The 15,368-nt window shown below is 43.2% G+C and overlaps 1 protein-coding gene across 1 annotated transcript; it reads right to left on the bottom strand.

Annotated features, from left to right (window-relative positions):
• Positions 1-710: 710 nt before the first annotated feature.
• SCAMP5 (secretory carrier membrane protein 5) lies at positions 711-13,149 on the bottom strand. The gene is made up of 6 exons (XM_018563530.1): positions 13,102-13,149; positions 9,435-9,563; positions 8,347-8,503; positions 7,177-7,278; positions 4,934-5,051; positions 711-1,640 (listed from the first exon to the last, which is right to left on the bottom strand). Exons 1-6 carry the CDS (start codon positions 13,106-13,108, stop codon positions 1,446-1,448), a joined length of 708 nt encoding a protein of 235 aa, XP_018419032.1. The 5' UTR covers positions 13,109-13,149; the 3' UTR covers positions 711-1,445.
• Positions 13,150-15,368: the final 2,219 nt, after the last annotated feature.

Below are 15,368 nucleotides of genomic sequence, written 5' to 3' on the forward strand. Positions count from 1 at the left end.
AGAGTGGTGCACACCGCATTATTAAGAGATACAATGGTCTCTTTAAATTTAGGAGTGATAGCAGACAACTGCGACTCATTAGGAGTAAGCTCTTCCGTCAACTAGAGTGACTCAAAATTTTAGTCAGTCTTGGGAGCTGATGGTTCAGGAAACTGTCGCCTATTGGCTCGAAAGGTCACAGGCAAATCAGATCTAGAATCTGCAGGAGAGGGTATGGGAGCACAGTGCTACAATCAGAGTCAGCAAATAAGTGGTGATTTGGGTCAAAGTCTTCCATGACTGTGGTAAACACCTCAGCTGAGACAGTAAAAGGCCCAACCACATTCAACTGAACAAGACTCCAAGAGCAGAGGATAACATGACTCCAGGCTGTGCAATTGAAGAAAACAGGGTGCAAAAATAAGATAGTCTTTTACACAGTGGTGCTGAACAAAAGACGTCCATCCTCCTAAGACACCAGCAAAAAAACTGAGGCATGCTGTTAGTGGGATGGGTTATCCTGGGCTGGCCTGTAGTTTTTTTTGTTTGCCAGTGGCCAATCCTCTGGTAGGCAACAGTATAACCTGAAGGTTAAAGACTTCCTGTGCCCCTCAATGGATAAGATAGAAACCTAGCGTTCATTGAATAAAGAAGAAAGTTATTTCTAACTTAGTTACATTAGTTCATATTTCCGGATACTATACATGATTATATAGTCCTGAATCTGTACTTTCACATTATTTAAACAGCAGTATCCAAAAACTAAAAAACATATCTCAAGAAAGTCAGGAGTTCCTGAACACATAATCGTGAATAAAATTAAGCAGACCTAGTGTGCCCAAAATACTAACAATGATGGGTGCAGACCTGCAGCGAACAAGGTATGAATACCATAAATAAGGGCAATAGCCTTTCAATGGAGTGTTGTGCTACAAACCCAAGCCTTTGGAGGATGATGCTTGATAACAGATAGCAAACATAGGAGGTAAGTGCATCATCCATGTATTGCTTACTGTGTCTCCCTTTCTTTGCCTTGCAGGCCTTGGAGTCACATGATCATTCACTGCCACCTAGGCTGATTCAGACTGCCTGAAACCATCACCTATATACGGCAAGCTCATTCATTCCTTTAACCATATATATATATATGTAACTATTTATACTAACTATACAATCTGGTTTTCCCCTTTCCCCCGGCTTTTGATTTATTGTAACAATTCCTACCAACAGATTCAAGCACCAGGCTGTTGGGCTGTATGTATATAAATTGAACTCACAAACATTTGCCCCCGTTAACCAGGGATGGATACTCTCTGGGACACCATATACACACCACTATCAATTATGCACCATATCAAAGGGAATGGGAAGAGAGTTGAAGAGACAATTGAACTACTAAAGAACAGCGGAAATGAGGTTTTTTTTCCAACCCCTGGGAATGTATTTCTTGAAGTCCCGAGAAACTCTTACATTTGATTGGAGTAGCCGTAGTTTGGTGTTGCTGAGTACTGAGGTTCTTGCTGTGTCACGGCACCTTGTGCTGCCCCAAGAGCTGCATTCTGAGCCGCCTGCTGAACATGAGGGTTTTTCCAAGCGCCTGTGGTCCACTCCTCCTGTGCCTTACTCATGCTGCCTCCAGCTCCACGGTAAAATTTGTGTACCTATTTGGGAGCAAGAAGATGGTTACATTCCCAGAAGTCATTTGACATTGCCCAAGTAATATTTTTCACTTTGTTACACGCAGTTCAACAAAATAAAATTAAAAGCTGAACTCCCAACTGGAGCAAAATAATTTAAGTTAGGTGACCGAGACCTTAGTGTAAGCCTGGATCAATTTGTTTTCCACGGCCAGAACCGAGGAGTATGCGTCCTTCTCTCAGTGTAGAGCGGCGGCGGCCGCACAACATGCTGGGGGCTCTACACTGAGAGAAGGACGGGGTTCACGGTCTCGGCCTCTTTCCCCTCATCTGCTTCGGCAAATGTGATCCAGGTGTTGTCGGTATGGGGTAGTAGAGCTACACGCACAATGATCCATTTCAATGACAACCTCCCTCTCCTGAAGAAGCGCCGCTAAGCGCGAAACGTTGAGAGAAAACAATGCTCCTCCACTGTTAACATCCTATGCTGTATCATGTAATATGTTTTTGTACCTTATTATCTAATCATGTTCATCATTGGTTTCCATTATCATGTATTTGTAATCCAACCAATCATGTTACTTATGAAGGATAGAACAGAAAGGGAGTGAGCTTGTAGGGAGACTTAAATAATCATGTTGTCATTTTTATAACATTAATTCATTTATTTTAATAATTGATCACGATTAATAAACATATATATTTTTACAAATGTATTAGTTTGGAAATTGTCATTCAGATGCCCAAAAACCCCAGCTTTTCTTTCTCTTTTTTATGGAGCAAAAGAATCTGGAGCAGTTGCCTTTGGCAACCAATCAGCTTCTCTCTTCAGTTTGTTCAGTTAAGGGTTGAAAATGAAAGGTAAGATGCTGATTGGTTGCCATGCACAGCTGCTCCAGATTTTGTCTGCTCCAGTTTTGATAAAGTCCCCTCATACAGTTTTAGTGGTGCAATACTAAGCAAATCATAACAGGATGTGGATTGCCTAACAGGTATAATAGTAGTGTAGTAAGGGACCTTAGAATAAGGAGGGTTCAAAGTATGATAGTACTCCATCAGAGTATCTGCCACAGTGGAGGAAAACAACATACCGTAAGAGTACAATATCCACATACATGGACTGCACTGTACTAAAATGATATATGATATATATATATATATATATAAATGCATACTGCAATTATATTGTGCATGTGGCAGCGAGAGGTAGAATTGATGGGAATCATGCATGCAAACATTGTTTTTAATGTTGTTGATGGATATTCATTGGAATAATAAAGTTAGATTGTTGTATGAAAAAGTCTGATGCCTCTTAAAACTATTATTAGAAGGGGTGAGGTGTCAAAACACCTAGTGGGAAATAGCCCTGGACAATTGTGGTGGTGGCGTTGGGAGGGGAATGATTTGGGTTTGTTTCTACAATGCAGGTATGCACACCTTGCCTGAATTCAGATGGTATATAAGTCATGTTTTCTTGTAGCAACATTTGGGAATGCCATGTAAATGTAAGGTGGTATCTACAGTAGGTGGTACTAGATCCTAATCAATATCCAAAAGCTTCTGGTTGATTTCACGGATCGTATTGCAAAAGGGGCAAATGACTGGGCAGGTCTAGAAGACATGTAGCATAGCTCCCTCTGCAGAAGTACAACTAGAGCTGCAACAATTATTCGATTAAGTTGATTAAAATAGACGATGGAAAACGCTGACAACGTTTACCATCGTCGATTTTAATCAACTTAAATCGAATAATATCGACGATGGTAAACGGTGTCAGCGTTTTCCATTGTCGATTTTAATCAACTTAATCGAATAATTGTTGCAGCTCTAGTTGTACTTCTGCAGAGGGAGCTATGCTACATGTCTTCTTCGGCTAAAATTTAAATTTCCCACTCACGCCCGCCTGTTCGCAGCTCCATACACGAGTTACGCTATGCACGCTGCGGATGCCATGCCCACTGCGCACACGGCCGTCGGACACACGCCCGCAGAGCACGCCGCAGCAGCGACTTACAAGGGTTCAGAAACAGGTAAGGGGGACCTGTTTTAATGTTTCCTGTTTAAAAATTAAAAAAAAGCAGCACACTGTAGAACACCAACAGCTATAAAGGAACAACAAACCCCAGCAATAATATATTAAACACCCTGTATAATATATTATTGCTGGGATTTGTTGTTCCTCTATAGCTGGTGGTATTCTCCATCGCGCTGTATAATGTATTATTGCTGTGATTTGTAGTTCCTCTATAACTGGTCAGTGGTAATCTGCATTGCGCAGTATAATCATTATACAGCGCACTGCAGAATACCACCAGCTATAGAGGACTACAAATCCCAGCAATAATACATTATATACAGCGCAATGCAGAATAACCCCAGCTACAGAGGACTACAAATCCCAGCAATAGTACATTATAGTATAATGTACTATTGCTACATTCCTCTATAGCTGCTGGTATTCTGCACTGTGCCACTGTATAATGTACTATATTGCACACCACACTCTTTTTTTTACTTCCACCATGCCAAGCTTGCTCCCGTGATGGACTACAATCTCAATAGAAACTAGTAGTCCATCACTGGAGCCTTTTTTTTTTTTATCCGATTAATCGAACTTAATAAATCGGCTAACTAATTGATTATGAAAATAATCATTAGCTGCAGCCCTAAGTACAACAATAACATGTGAGAGAGGTGGTGGGGAAGAGTCTGTGTAGTTTGGCTGGTACAGGATAGCATCTAGTGAGGATTTTGTATCCTGTTTCTTGGATCTTATTGGCTATGGAAGCCTTGTGAGCAAAGTAGATAATGTAATCCGTTTAGTCTCTGCTAAAAGTGATATCTCAATGGGAAGAGAAATTGGGTATGTAAAATGGGACATAACCGTCCACAGGGCAAGTAAAAAGGGCATAGCTATGTGATGGAATGGGTCTGATATTAGCTTTTGTGGAACATACACATTGGAGCGGTGTTCAAGGGGTAAACACGTGTCCTCCGGACAGGGTTCACAAGGAAGTGCTGTATTTTCATGCCTCTTCAGAAGTCAAGTGGAGGAATGATCATGTGTTCAATTTCAGGAATGAATTTAAACCCGTCTCCTGGCCTAAAGTTCATTGGAGTCCAGTTTTGATATTCTGTACACATGAGTCTCTGCTAAACCACTCACAGGATATGTTTGCATGTAAAGGTGGTGAAATCATACCCTGACCCAGCCCTATGTTCAGTGATTTAGGAAGTTGTCAACCGCAGCAATCACTACACAAGTAAAACAGCTCAGAAAACGGAGAACATCACAAACATTTGTATTCCCTTTATACCTTAGTCAATGCTATAAAAGACAAGATGGCCACAGCTGTGAACATAATGGTAGGAATCAGCATCACCACTGCAGACCCCACATTTGTTCCAAAGAAGGAAATTGCTGCAATCCATCCGCTGAAAGAAGGAAAACAGAACAAAGCTACATGAGAGGATGCCACAGTATTTGAGTTAACTCTTTCCTGACCTGAGATCATTGAAACCTAGACGCCCATACAAAACTTAGCAGCGTCCGTGTGCATTGGTTACCTTTATAATAATGGTACAACCAATTTCCCTACCTACTGTAATTCATGTTTATATCGCTTTTTAACCAGTTGACATCCGCGGTGTTAAACCCCCTTCCCATCCAGGCCAAACATTTTATTTGTTACACTGCTAATTAATGCCCCGTGTATGTTTATTCATATAAGCCATACAATTGACAAACATGTTTAAAAAATGTATTTCTTCACTTAAAGTGGACATTTACCCTCTTTGACTAAAATCACATCAGCATACAGCTCTGCCTAACGACATGAAATCATCTTACATTCATTAAACAAACAAGTTTTTCTTTTACTTATAATTTCTTGTTTTCCACTTCCTGGTTTGCTTTGGCAAAAATGATGTTCTTGTGCCCAAGATAAATAAGGAAAAGATAAACAGGGTAGGCAAAGAATAAAAAGCCTGCAATTTAGGGCTGCAACAACTAATCGATAAAATCGAAAGGAATCGATAATGAGAATCGATTAGTTGATTCTCTCCTGGCCATCACCCCCGCAGCAACCCTGCTGCAGTCTGTCACCTCTGATCCCCACTCCTGTATCGGAAGAGGCAGCAGGCATCGGAGGGGACAAAGACCAGCTGTCAGGCGCCAGGGCCGCTCAGAGAAAGATGTCAGAGAGGGGAGCGTGTCAGGGCACAGTGCGGCGCTGCTGGATGGGTCGGAGGCAGTGGGTGTGTGCAATAGCTAGTCTGCTATTGGCTATTGCAATTTGAAATATTAGCAGCAGAGGAGGACCTGAAGAAGAACTTTCTCCTTTAGGTCCCTCCTCTGTTGATTGACAGCAGGCAGTGGGTAGGTGCTATAGGCAGCCTGCTATTGGCTATTCAAAAACCAATAGCGGGCTAGCTATTGGGCACACCCACTGCCTGCTGTGCTTACATTTTTGTCATTTCCTGGCTGAAGCCATTCAAGCCATTTGTGCTTAAATAGCTCCTTTGACGGGAAAGGTGACCCTAATACCACCTTAAAGAGAACCTGTCATCTCCAATGTGCTATTACATAGGGGGCTTGTGAGGTTTGTGTTCTCTTTTTTTTAGGTGGGGGAAAGTCATATATGTGCTCTCATGTGCTGTCATAAAAGATGACTGGGGTAAGGATGATTAGAAGAAGTATACAAATGCGGTAGAACATCCACACCCTGTGTTAACAGGATCATGCAATCCATTCACTTCATACAGGAACGGCTGCGAAGAGTAGCAATGTGTAGTAAGAGGAACTGTAGCCTCAATACCCATAGTTGCTACAGTCTATGCCCAATTAATAGTGTGACAATATAAAGCAAAGCCAACGCTTCACTGAAAACCAGAACGTATAAATCCATTTATCTTATTACACCCTCTCTGCACCAGGTGATTGGGAGCAAGTGCTATGAAGGTCCACAGAATGGCCCTTTAAGTACCTGTGTGTGAAAGTGCTAAAATGGTTAGGAAACAGTCAACCAGAAAGCATCATGTATGAGTATTTGAACTTAGAGCATTCCCCTGACTAAGGCCTCATTCAGATGGGTGTGCTTGTTTGTACAGTTTGCACTCCCATAAAATGGGCTGATCCCAAAAGGGACAGGTGCTGCGTGTAATTGTGCGCAGCTGCCTATTTTTCCACATAGGAAGACGTGGCTGCCTGCAATTACACGCTGTCACACGCACGCCTGAACCTGCACATATATGCACAGTGTGAGGCTGCAGTGTGACAGTGTGCGTCCAAGTGCTGGACACCTGGACCTGCACGGATGTGCATTTTCGGGTGTGACAGTGTGTAATTGCGTAATCGCGTCCTCCCACAGGGAAGAAAAGGCCGTTGCATGCAATTACATGCAGCACCTGTCCCTTGCGGGATCGGGTCATTTTACAGGAGTATACGCTGTACAGACGTGCACACCCATCTGAATGAGCCCTAAATGCAAAAACTGACAATAGTAGTTACCCAGCAAATGACCTGAGGTTAATATTGTCTTGGATGTACATAAACTCTCACCAGACTCCCCAGCCAGGAATGCCAACAGCTTGTATTATGCTAATAACCAACTGGGCCAAGAAGGTAAAGAAGAAAGCCATGAAGTTAAAGGAGCTGTCCGACCTGTCAAAGGAGAAAAATCACACGTCAGACACAGAATTTGTACAGAACAAGTCACATGTAGCAAACGGCAACAAGGGGAACGAAGGGAAGTATTCCCACCATGCAACCAATCGATGTTAGCACAATGTATAGGGGTTGACTAAAGAACAGACAGGCAGAAGGTATATAATATACACACAAATAACGTGTTAAGTAAATCCTGCCATGCCGACGTTGTATGCTGTTACATTACACAAAATGTCTTGCCGTGGTTTGCAGTGTTTAGTAAACAAGAGAACGGGGAAAGACCTATGCAGGTACATGAGACTGTTAAAGACAGACAGGCTAAAGTTACATGTTCTTTTTTAGTCTCTTCAGACTTTATAAATAAAAGATAACAGAACTAATTACAAATGCAAAGTTGGTAAAAGACCAGTTACATATGCTATTTTCAGACTGTGCAGCTGAACCATTGATCACAATGATTTCTGCTTTTAGTATTTGGTGCAGTGTAGCCTCAGCCTACTATAGAAAGTGAAAGTATACAGAGTCATGTTTAACCAGTTGACATCCGCGGTGTTAAACCCCCTTCCCATCCAGGCCATTTTTCAGTATTCAGCGCTGCGGTACTTTAACTGACATTTATTCCGTCATGCAGCGCTGTACTGAAATGAATTTTATACCCTTTTTTGGGGACAGAAAGCAAGAGGTTAAAGTAGATAAAGTGTAAGAACACCTCTCCCCTCCTGCCCTCTGTGCTCCCTTAAAGTCAAATATGCTTACTGGTTGTGGAGTAAAAAATGCTCCAGGGCCCCACAGGGGCTGGCCATGTGATTAAATGCCTAGGGGTTTGCTTACTGGATCCTACTGAAGTGAAAGCCTGACCATCAGGTGTCATGACCAGCCACCATAAAATCCTGGACATGTTTTCCACAAAAACTGCCAAGTACATTGTGCATCCCTTCTGCGAATTTCACTTTAGGGTAAAGGGTTGGCGGGTGACGTTATTACACTTTGGGTTATCAGTAAAGGGAACAAGTATGTATTGTGGACAAATGATTTAATGGAAATGCGCGGTCACATACTTACCTGAAAGCTTTGTAAATAGGTCTGAACCAGCACACATAGGAACAGGGAGTGAAAAGGATGAGCCATAGAAATGCCAGGCCGAAATTAGTGGCTCCGCCTCCTCCAATCAGCCACGCCAGGCAGCCAATCAGATTCACCGCCAACGTGATGCTGTTCACTGCACGCACAAACCGGGTCACGCAGAGGCACACACATGCAGCAAGAAGAAGAGAGCCAAAGATAAGAATGAGGTTGGGGTAAAGTCAGAGCATAGGAGTCAGACTCTATAACCCTCCCAACCCTGGACCTCCATACTACACTCAGAGAATGGCATCACAGTGTATGAGTGGCATCTTCCCAGCTTTGGGGAGCAGATCACATCATGTATCCCCAGAATCAACATAGGCAAGCTGTGCATCACACAGAAGATGTGCATCATAATAGTGAATGCATTAGGGTGATCATGCAAAATAACACAGATGTAAAAAAGCACACACAGAGCATGTCTAAAACCAGTGCAGCAACCTTAGATGTGAGCTGGTGCAGACAAAGGCAGATTCACCTTGACAAGCAGCCTGCGCCTGAGCAGTATTCTTTTCATTGCTGCAGGACTGGGGAATGACCATGTGAGCAATGATGAAAATGCCCAGCCAGATCAAATGCTCCACATACTTCATTTAATGTTCATATGTCCAGTCGCACTACTATGGGGGCAATGGACAAGTATACAGTAGGGGAAGGTGGGCGGAAAGGGAAGAAAAAGAAAAAATGATATTCATGGGATGTATACACAGACAAATGATTAAACACAATGTTTGGGCTTCCATTCTACTAGCAGGGGTACGCTGATATGCATCACAAGATCAGTTATTGGCACAGCAAGTCTCAGAAAGAGAAATCCTCAAATTATGGTCTGTTGGGGCTACTTCAGTGGAGGAGTGCAGAAACACTCCAGTCCATACATCAACTTTGCTCAGGACCAAAGTGTCTTTTTGTTTTTATCCTCTTGTACTCTGAAAGTTTTACTTCTTTTCATGCATGTTTATATGGGCAATGCCAACTATGCTGTCACATAAGAAGCATGAAGACCAGTCCAGGTTCCTACTTACGCATCCATAGATAATAAAGACGTTTGGCCATGGTCCGATGTTGGTCAGGAATATCGGTTTCAAAATCCTGGTAGAAACATGGCTTTAGAGGTATGAAGCGAGGGAGAGGGGGGAAGTTATTCTGTTTATCTGTGTGGAAAGAAAAAAGGTTTGATGTAGTATAGTATACTTTTTTCAATATTTTAGAAGGCAGAAATAAAGAAAGCATCAAGAAACAGAATTATTAAGGTTTTATATAGTAGTGGCAACTGTGACGACACGGTGATCAGTTTATAAGTTAAATGTGTATTGGTGTTGAAGGATCGTCCTCGTTCCCCAGGAGCAGTTTGGAATCCAGTTAGAGGAGGAAGCCGTCCTCCCACCCCAACAGCAAGCCAGAACTGAGGATGTGGATTCCCCAGCAGAAGTGCTGACACCCGGGCAGAGTACCACTGGCCTATGTCCCACACTGTTGCCTGTTCCAACCTCCATGGGAGAACAGGAAGCGGGCCTCTCTACCAGCACGTGGCTTTGGTGTCCAGAAGATTGTGGCTTTATCTCTCTCCAGAGGCAGCATGTTTGTCAGGAAGGCACAGACAACATCTCTCTCCAGCAGCAGAGGCAGGACGTCCTTTGGATGCAATATGTGGACTTATGCTGCCCGACAAATGCAGGTCCAGACCAGTTGGGGGACTGGGACCTAATAAGTCTACTTTTGGGGGGGAAGAAATGTCACAGTACCCACCGTGACCGAGGCTCCTGGAGGGGGCTGGCGGCCGGCCTCCTTCCCAGTGACTATGGACCTAGGATTATGGAGACCCCCCTTGTTTGGTTGAACCGGGTGTCCGGGGCCCATGGACGGCTGTTGCGGTGGAGCCTGGCCCTCCAGCTGTCCAATTTGCCAATTCATTACCGGCTCTGGAAACCCAATACTGATGGACTATCCCGCCAAACGGAACTGAAAGGGTGACTAACATCATGGACATCCCCAAGTGGACCCGTAGAGGGTCTCACCGGGTCTGCCATCTTTTAACTTGGGGGAGCTATGTGACGACATGGTGATCAGTTTATGTGTATTGGTTAAGTTAAATGTGTATTGGTATTGAGTTATGTTTGAGTGCGTTATGCTGTGTGACCTGGTTATGGAAAGACTATCAGCACCATCCCTCGTTATCTCCCATTGTTCTCTGAGGGAGCTCAGAACAATGACATTCTGGCCAGGCTCCTGCTATGGCTGTCTGGAGTTCGTTAGCAGGTGGACACCTGTGGTGTTGAGCAGACCGATGGTCTGGGAGGAGGGGAGGTGGATGTGATGGGATTATATTCTGATTTCATCACTTGCTGTATATAAGTTTGTGCAGTTGCTCAATAAATCAGAGTTTGTTTACCCTACACTAAAGCCTTGGCTAGTGACTGGGGAAACTGGGAGCTACAGATCAGCGGGTTCCAATATCTCCTCAGCAAGGAAGAAGACAGCGGCGGACATACTCATCCTGAGTACGGGGGTCCGTCACAGCAACAGTTTATCCTCCAGTGAAAAATTGAAATAATGTACTAAGGCGGAAGTAGAATAAACAGATTTCTCCATCTGCTTGGAAAACCTCTCTGTAGTACCACCGATCTCTGTTCCTACAACCCTCAGGTTATAACAGTGCATGGAGCTGCAATTTCTAGCATAGCCTAGCCTCAAGGGGGTCAATAGCAGAAATCACCAGAGGGTGACCACTGTACTGGTCACCGTTACTATATGCCAGACTTTGTCTATGTATCTAATTCTCTCAGCTTGATTCTACTACAACAAAACACAGAATGTAGCATTTGTTACATAGTCAGGTTGAAAAGAGACACAAGTCCATCGAGTTCACCCTATAGAGTTATAAGCTCATAATTTTGGAAAGCAGGCAAATGAAACAGAGGGCAACACTGAAAGGAGCAAATCCTCCATGGAGGGGCTACTTTATATCTGAGGGGAAAAATCCCCCTTAATTCATTCTTTGGATTTTAGTTTTTTTAAATATGGAGGCTCAGCATCACGTGTGTGCTACCTAGGGTGGTCTGCATGTAAATGCTCGCCCACTCCTAAGCAAACATCCATTCACTGAACGCCCCAGTAAAGGCCACAGGGACAAGCAAAAAAGAAAGGATATGTGCTGAAAGTGCATCTATCCTTTGATCAACAAACAATTAATATTCCAAGCTATGCCCAAGTAAACATACTGCAACATAAGTGAAAAACCATTCTAAAGCTAGCCAAACACCTTAAAGATTTCTAGGGCTGCAACCAACTATTCGATTATGAGAATAGTTGTCAATTACTCTCATTATCAATTAGTTGGTTGGATCCCCTAGCTCACTCCTCCACGCTGGGAGGAAGGCACAGCAAGCAGTGGGTGGGTGCAATAGCCAGCCTGCTATTGGAATTTGAAACGGCCAATAGCAGGCTGGCTGTATTTCATTTTAAATTCAGGATGGTATTTCATTTTTTTTTTATCCGAGTAATCGAAAAAAATTATCGGCCCACTAATTGATTATGAAAATAATCATTAGTTGCAGCTCTAAAGATTTCACCCACTGAGAAATCATTCCATTCCCCCTTCCACACTTTAGTGGATGGAGGAATCTCCCCCACCAGCGAGTGTATTCGGACAGATGATGCCTGCTTCTGTCAGACTACCTGAGCTGATTGGCTGCAGTCAATGTTTGGCCCACAATTGTCCACCAAGTTCCTTTTGATCTTTAGATGGAAGTTTGTCAAGCCGGGTGGTGTCGGATCAGTCAACCATGGATCGAATTTCTGCCAATTCAGCAGGAAATGGATGCAATTCAATCCGAGTATGGCCGGCTTTACATAGTTTGCACTTATTAAGCTAATAAATTCATAGGCTGCAATTTTGATAAGCATATGTCGACTTGACTTGCGCTACGGGCATATACTTTACCACCCTGAAAAATACGATCCTACAGGTCATGTAGGTAGATGTACACACTACATTTAGCGGCCGAAGTATAAAAGGTATCCTTTTTTACATTTATATACAGCAAATACATCTAGCTGCAAAACTGTGAGAACTAAGCAAAGTACAGCACAAAAAAAAAAAAACTATTGTTTTTCTAAGCCCCTTAGTGTAAACGCACGGCTATGCATTTAAAAAGATTCCGTCATATGTGACACTAAATCAAACACTCTGTACAAAGAGATTGTACGGTACACTGACATGTAGTTTGATACATAGTCAACACTGGAAAACCAGCAGTTTTGTCGCCTGCAATGCAAATAAGGAAACTGCACAAAGCGACAACCCTCAGCTCTGCCCAAGTTAACTAAGCAAAACTAAGAAATGAATGCCAATTTAAAATCAGGGGTGGACAGATTAATATGGAATTCAGGAGTCAGTCTGTCCAATCCAAGAGACAGGCAAACCACAGGATGGTTTTAGGAGCCAGCTCCATTGACAACAACTAGAAAAAGCCTCAAAAGTTAGGTGCCAGCTGTCATTTGTAAGGAGCATTGGCGACCTGGCTCCAGGGATTTGTCCAGCCCTGATTTAGAATTACAATATCAACTAAATATAGACAGAGACTCAACTGTAAAATGTTAGTTTATATCACTGTGAACTTCTGCAGAACGCTCATTCTTTATTTTGGTCACAGATGACCTTAATGTGATTATTTAGTACTGAATACTCACCAGACATGGTCAGTGCAATGGGTAGGAATGATCCTTCTTTAAGTCTTAAAGCCTAGAAGAAAGAAAGATACCAGTTGTAAGATATAACATTCTCTAATATGTTAGTATTTCTATAAATTATGTTTGGCTCTGTGTATTGTGCCTGTGATCTGAGCCGTCTTATAACAGCTTGATCACAGATTGTGCATGTGCCTACTCAGTCCCAGGCACTACCTGGTGTAGCATTACTGCACCCCCAGGTGCCATTCCATTATGAGGCAACATTATGAGACTAATAAGAGGTTCAGGTACACATCAGAACACCTAACACAATACACATATAAGTATTCCCGCACATATAAGAGGTTTAAGAATACTTTATGGTATTTTTCAGCATAGTGTTGCATTAAATGCACAATTCCATGTGTTAAGCACATGCTAAACCACAGCACACCTGGCTTGCTGGTACCATGCAACAGGTGGGCTGCATTGCCCCTGACAGCCATGCATTGATGTGCAACGCCTCGTACCGCAATACTGTGCTTTGCATTGAAAACAAGTATTTCATGCATTACTTTTTTTCACTGCAACGCATGGAATGTTGCCCATGGGCCTAACTAAAATCAATTTAGTGGGGCCCATCAAGAGGTTCTGTACCTTTAGAAAATCTATGGTTTGAGGGGGTCTTTCACAGATTTCCAAGGCTGTGATGTGCAAATTAAAATTCTGAGATATAAAATGTGAGGCATGGGTGACAGCGAGGGTTAAAGGAGAAATTCACTTTAAGACAAAGTGTACTTGTCTTTTTTGCCACCTTACATAAACTAACCCACCCTCCATTTCCACAGTTGTGTACTTACCTAGATCCAACGTTGATGAGGTGGTGATTGTTTACATCCTGGCCAGACTCGCACAATACAGCCCCATAGACTTCTATGGAACCATCTCCGGCCTCTGGAACACAGCACCATGGAAGTCTATGGGGCTGTAATGCACAGATGCGGCCAAGGGAGGGAAACTTGCAATGCTGAATGTAAACAATCACCAGAGGATCAGGGTATGTATCGGGTCAAGGTAGATATGCATCTGTGGAGGAGGGAGGGTGGATTCGGTTAGGTCAGGGCAAAAAAGGGTTAAGTGCACTTAACCCCTTAAATTATTGATATTCTTCTTAGAAAAAAAAAAAAGAACTCGATCACCTGTATCTACAAAGGGAAATATAATGAAACAGGCAGTGGAACTGGAAAGCATGTGGAAACTTCAATTACAAAACAAATAATTATACAGCACCATGTAACACGCTGATTAAAAAAGGCAAACCCTAACTACTAAGAGACCTCAACCCAAACAAAGCAGTTATTTCTTTATAACTGTCATTGTTTAATTACAGGGTTTGTTCCAAATATTGGATGGAGTGTCTACTTGAAATAAAGGAGAGCCTGACATGGCCTCAAAAGTTTACAAAATAATCTCATGGTACCTACAAGTACCTTCAAATGAATCCCTGTGTCCCCATGCAGCTGCTGCAGGGTGTACTTGCACTAGGTATGGTTTCCTTATACCCTGGCTAGGTATGACTGTCCCCCCCTCCCCTGCTGGTCTGCATTCACATTGTGCTGGGCCCAAGCACACTTCCTGTGCTTGCCCTGAGCACACTTCCTGTGCTCGCATTATCCTGGGCCCGAGCACACTTCCTGTGCTCACATTATCCTGGGCACGAGCACACTTCCTGTGCTTGCATTGTGCTGGACCCGAGCACACTTCCTGGGCTTGCATTGTCCTGGGCCCGAGCACACTTCCTGTTCTTGCATTGCTTTCACATTATGAGCTTGGGCAGCATTGGCTATCATACATATGTGTACCCTGCCATGTCCAACTGTACCGTGCCCCAGACTACCTCTTTTAAGCTGGGGCACAGTACCCTGAACCGTGTCCAAGCACAATACAAATCGATCACACAAGTCAAATTAACTGGACTTTGGGATGTCAAACGTGTTTGGGCACAGTACATACACCCTAGTAGGAGTGCACCCCTAGATCCTTGACTCAGGCTGTACATGGTGAAGATTAAAGTGACACTGCCAGGGGGTTAATACAACTATAATTGCAGTACTTTGTGAAGAAAGTAGCTTCATACTTGCCTGTCTGGTTTGCTAAATCCGTGCTCTGTGGCAGAGTTATCTGCGCGGTTCCTATTTGACTCCTCTGCTGTGTACCTCCACTGGCTGCTCCGGTTCCTCCTGCTGACCACTAAATCACTGCAGGAAACAATAAAGCGGTAGGGTTGA

Source organism: Nanorana parkeri, unplaced genomic scaffold (assembly GCF_000935625.1).
Source record: "Nanorana parkeri isolate BGI_ZX_2015 unplaced genomic scaffold, ASM93562v1 scaffold672, whole genome shotgun sequence".
NCBI lineage: Eukaryota > Metazoa > Chordata > Amphibia > Anura > Dicroglossidae > Nanorana > Nanorana parkeri.

What these genes read in the sequence shown, in the direction of transcription:
- SCAMP5 (XM_018563530.1), bottom strand. An exon ending in ATTCCTGGCTGGGGAGTCTG is followed by an intron (nt 5,052 to 7,176) that starts GTGAGAGTTTAT and finishes TCCTTCTTTCAG; the next exon opens with CGGATGGATTGCAGCAATTT. An exon ending in CTTTTATAGCATTGACTAAG is followed by an intron (nt 1,641 to 4,933) that starts GTATAAAGGGAA and finishes GCTCCCAAATAG; the next exon opens with GTACACAAATTTTACCGTGG.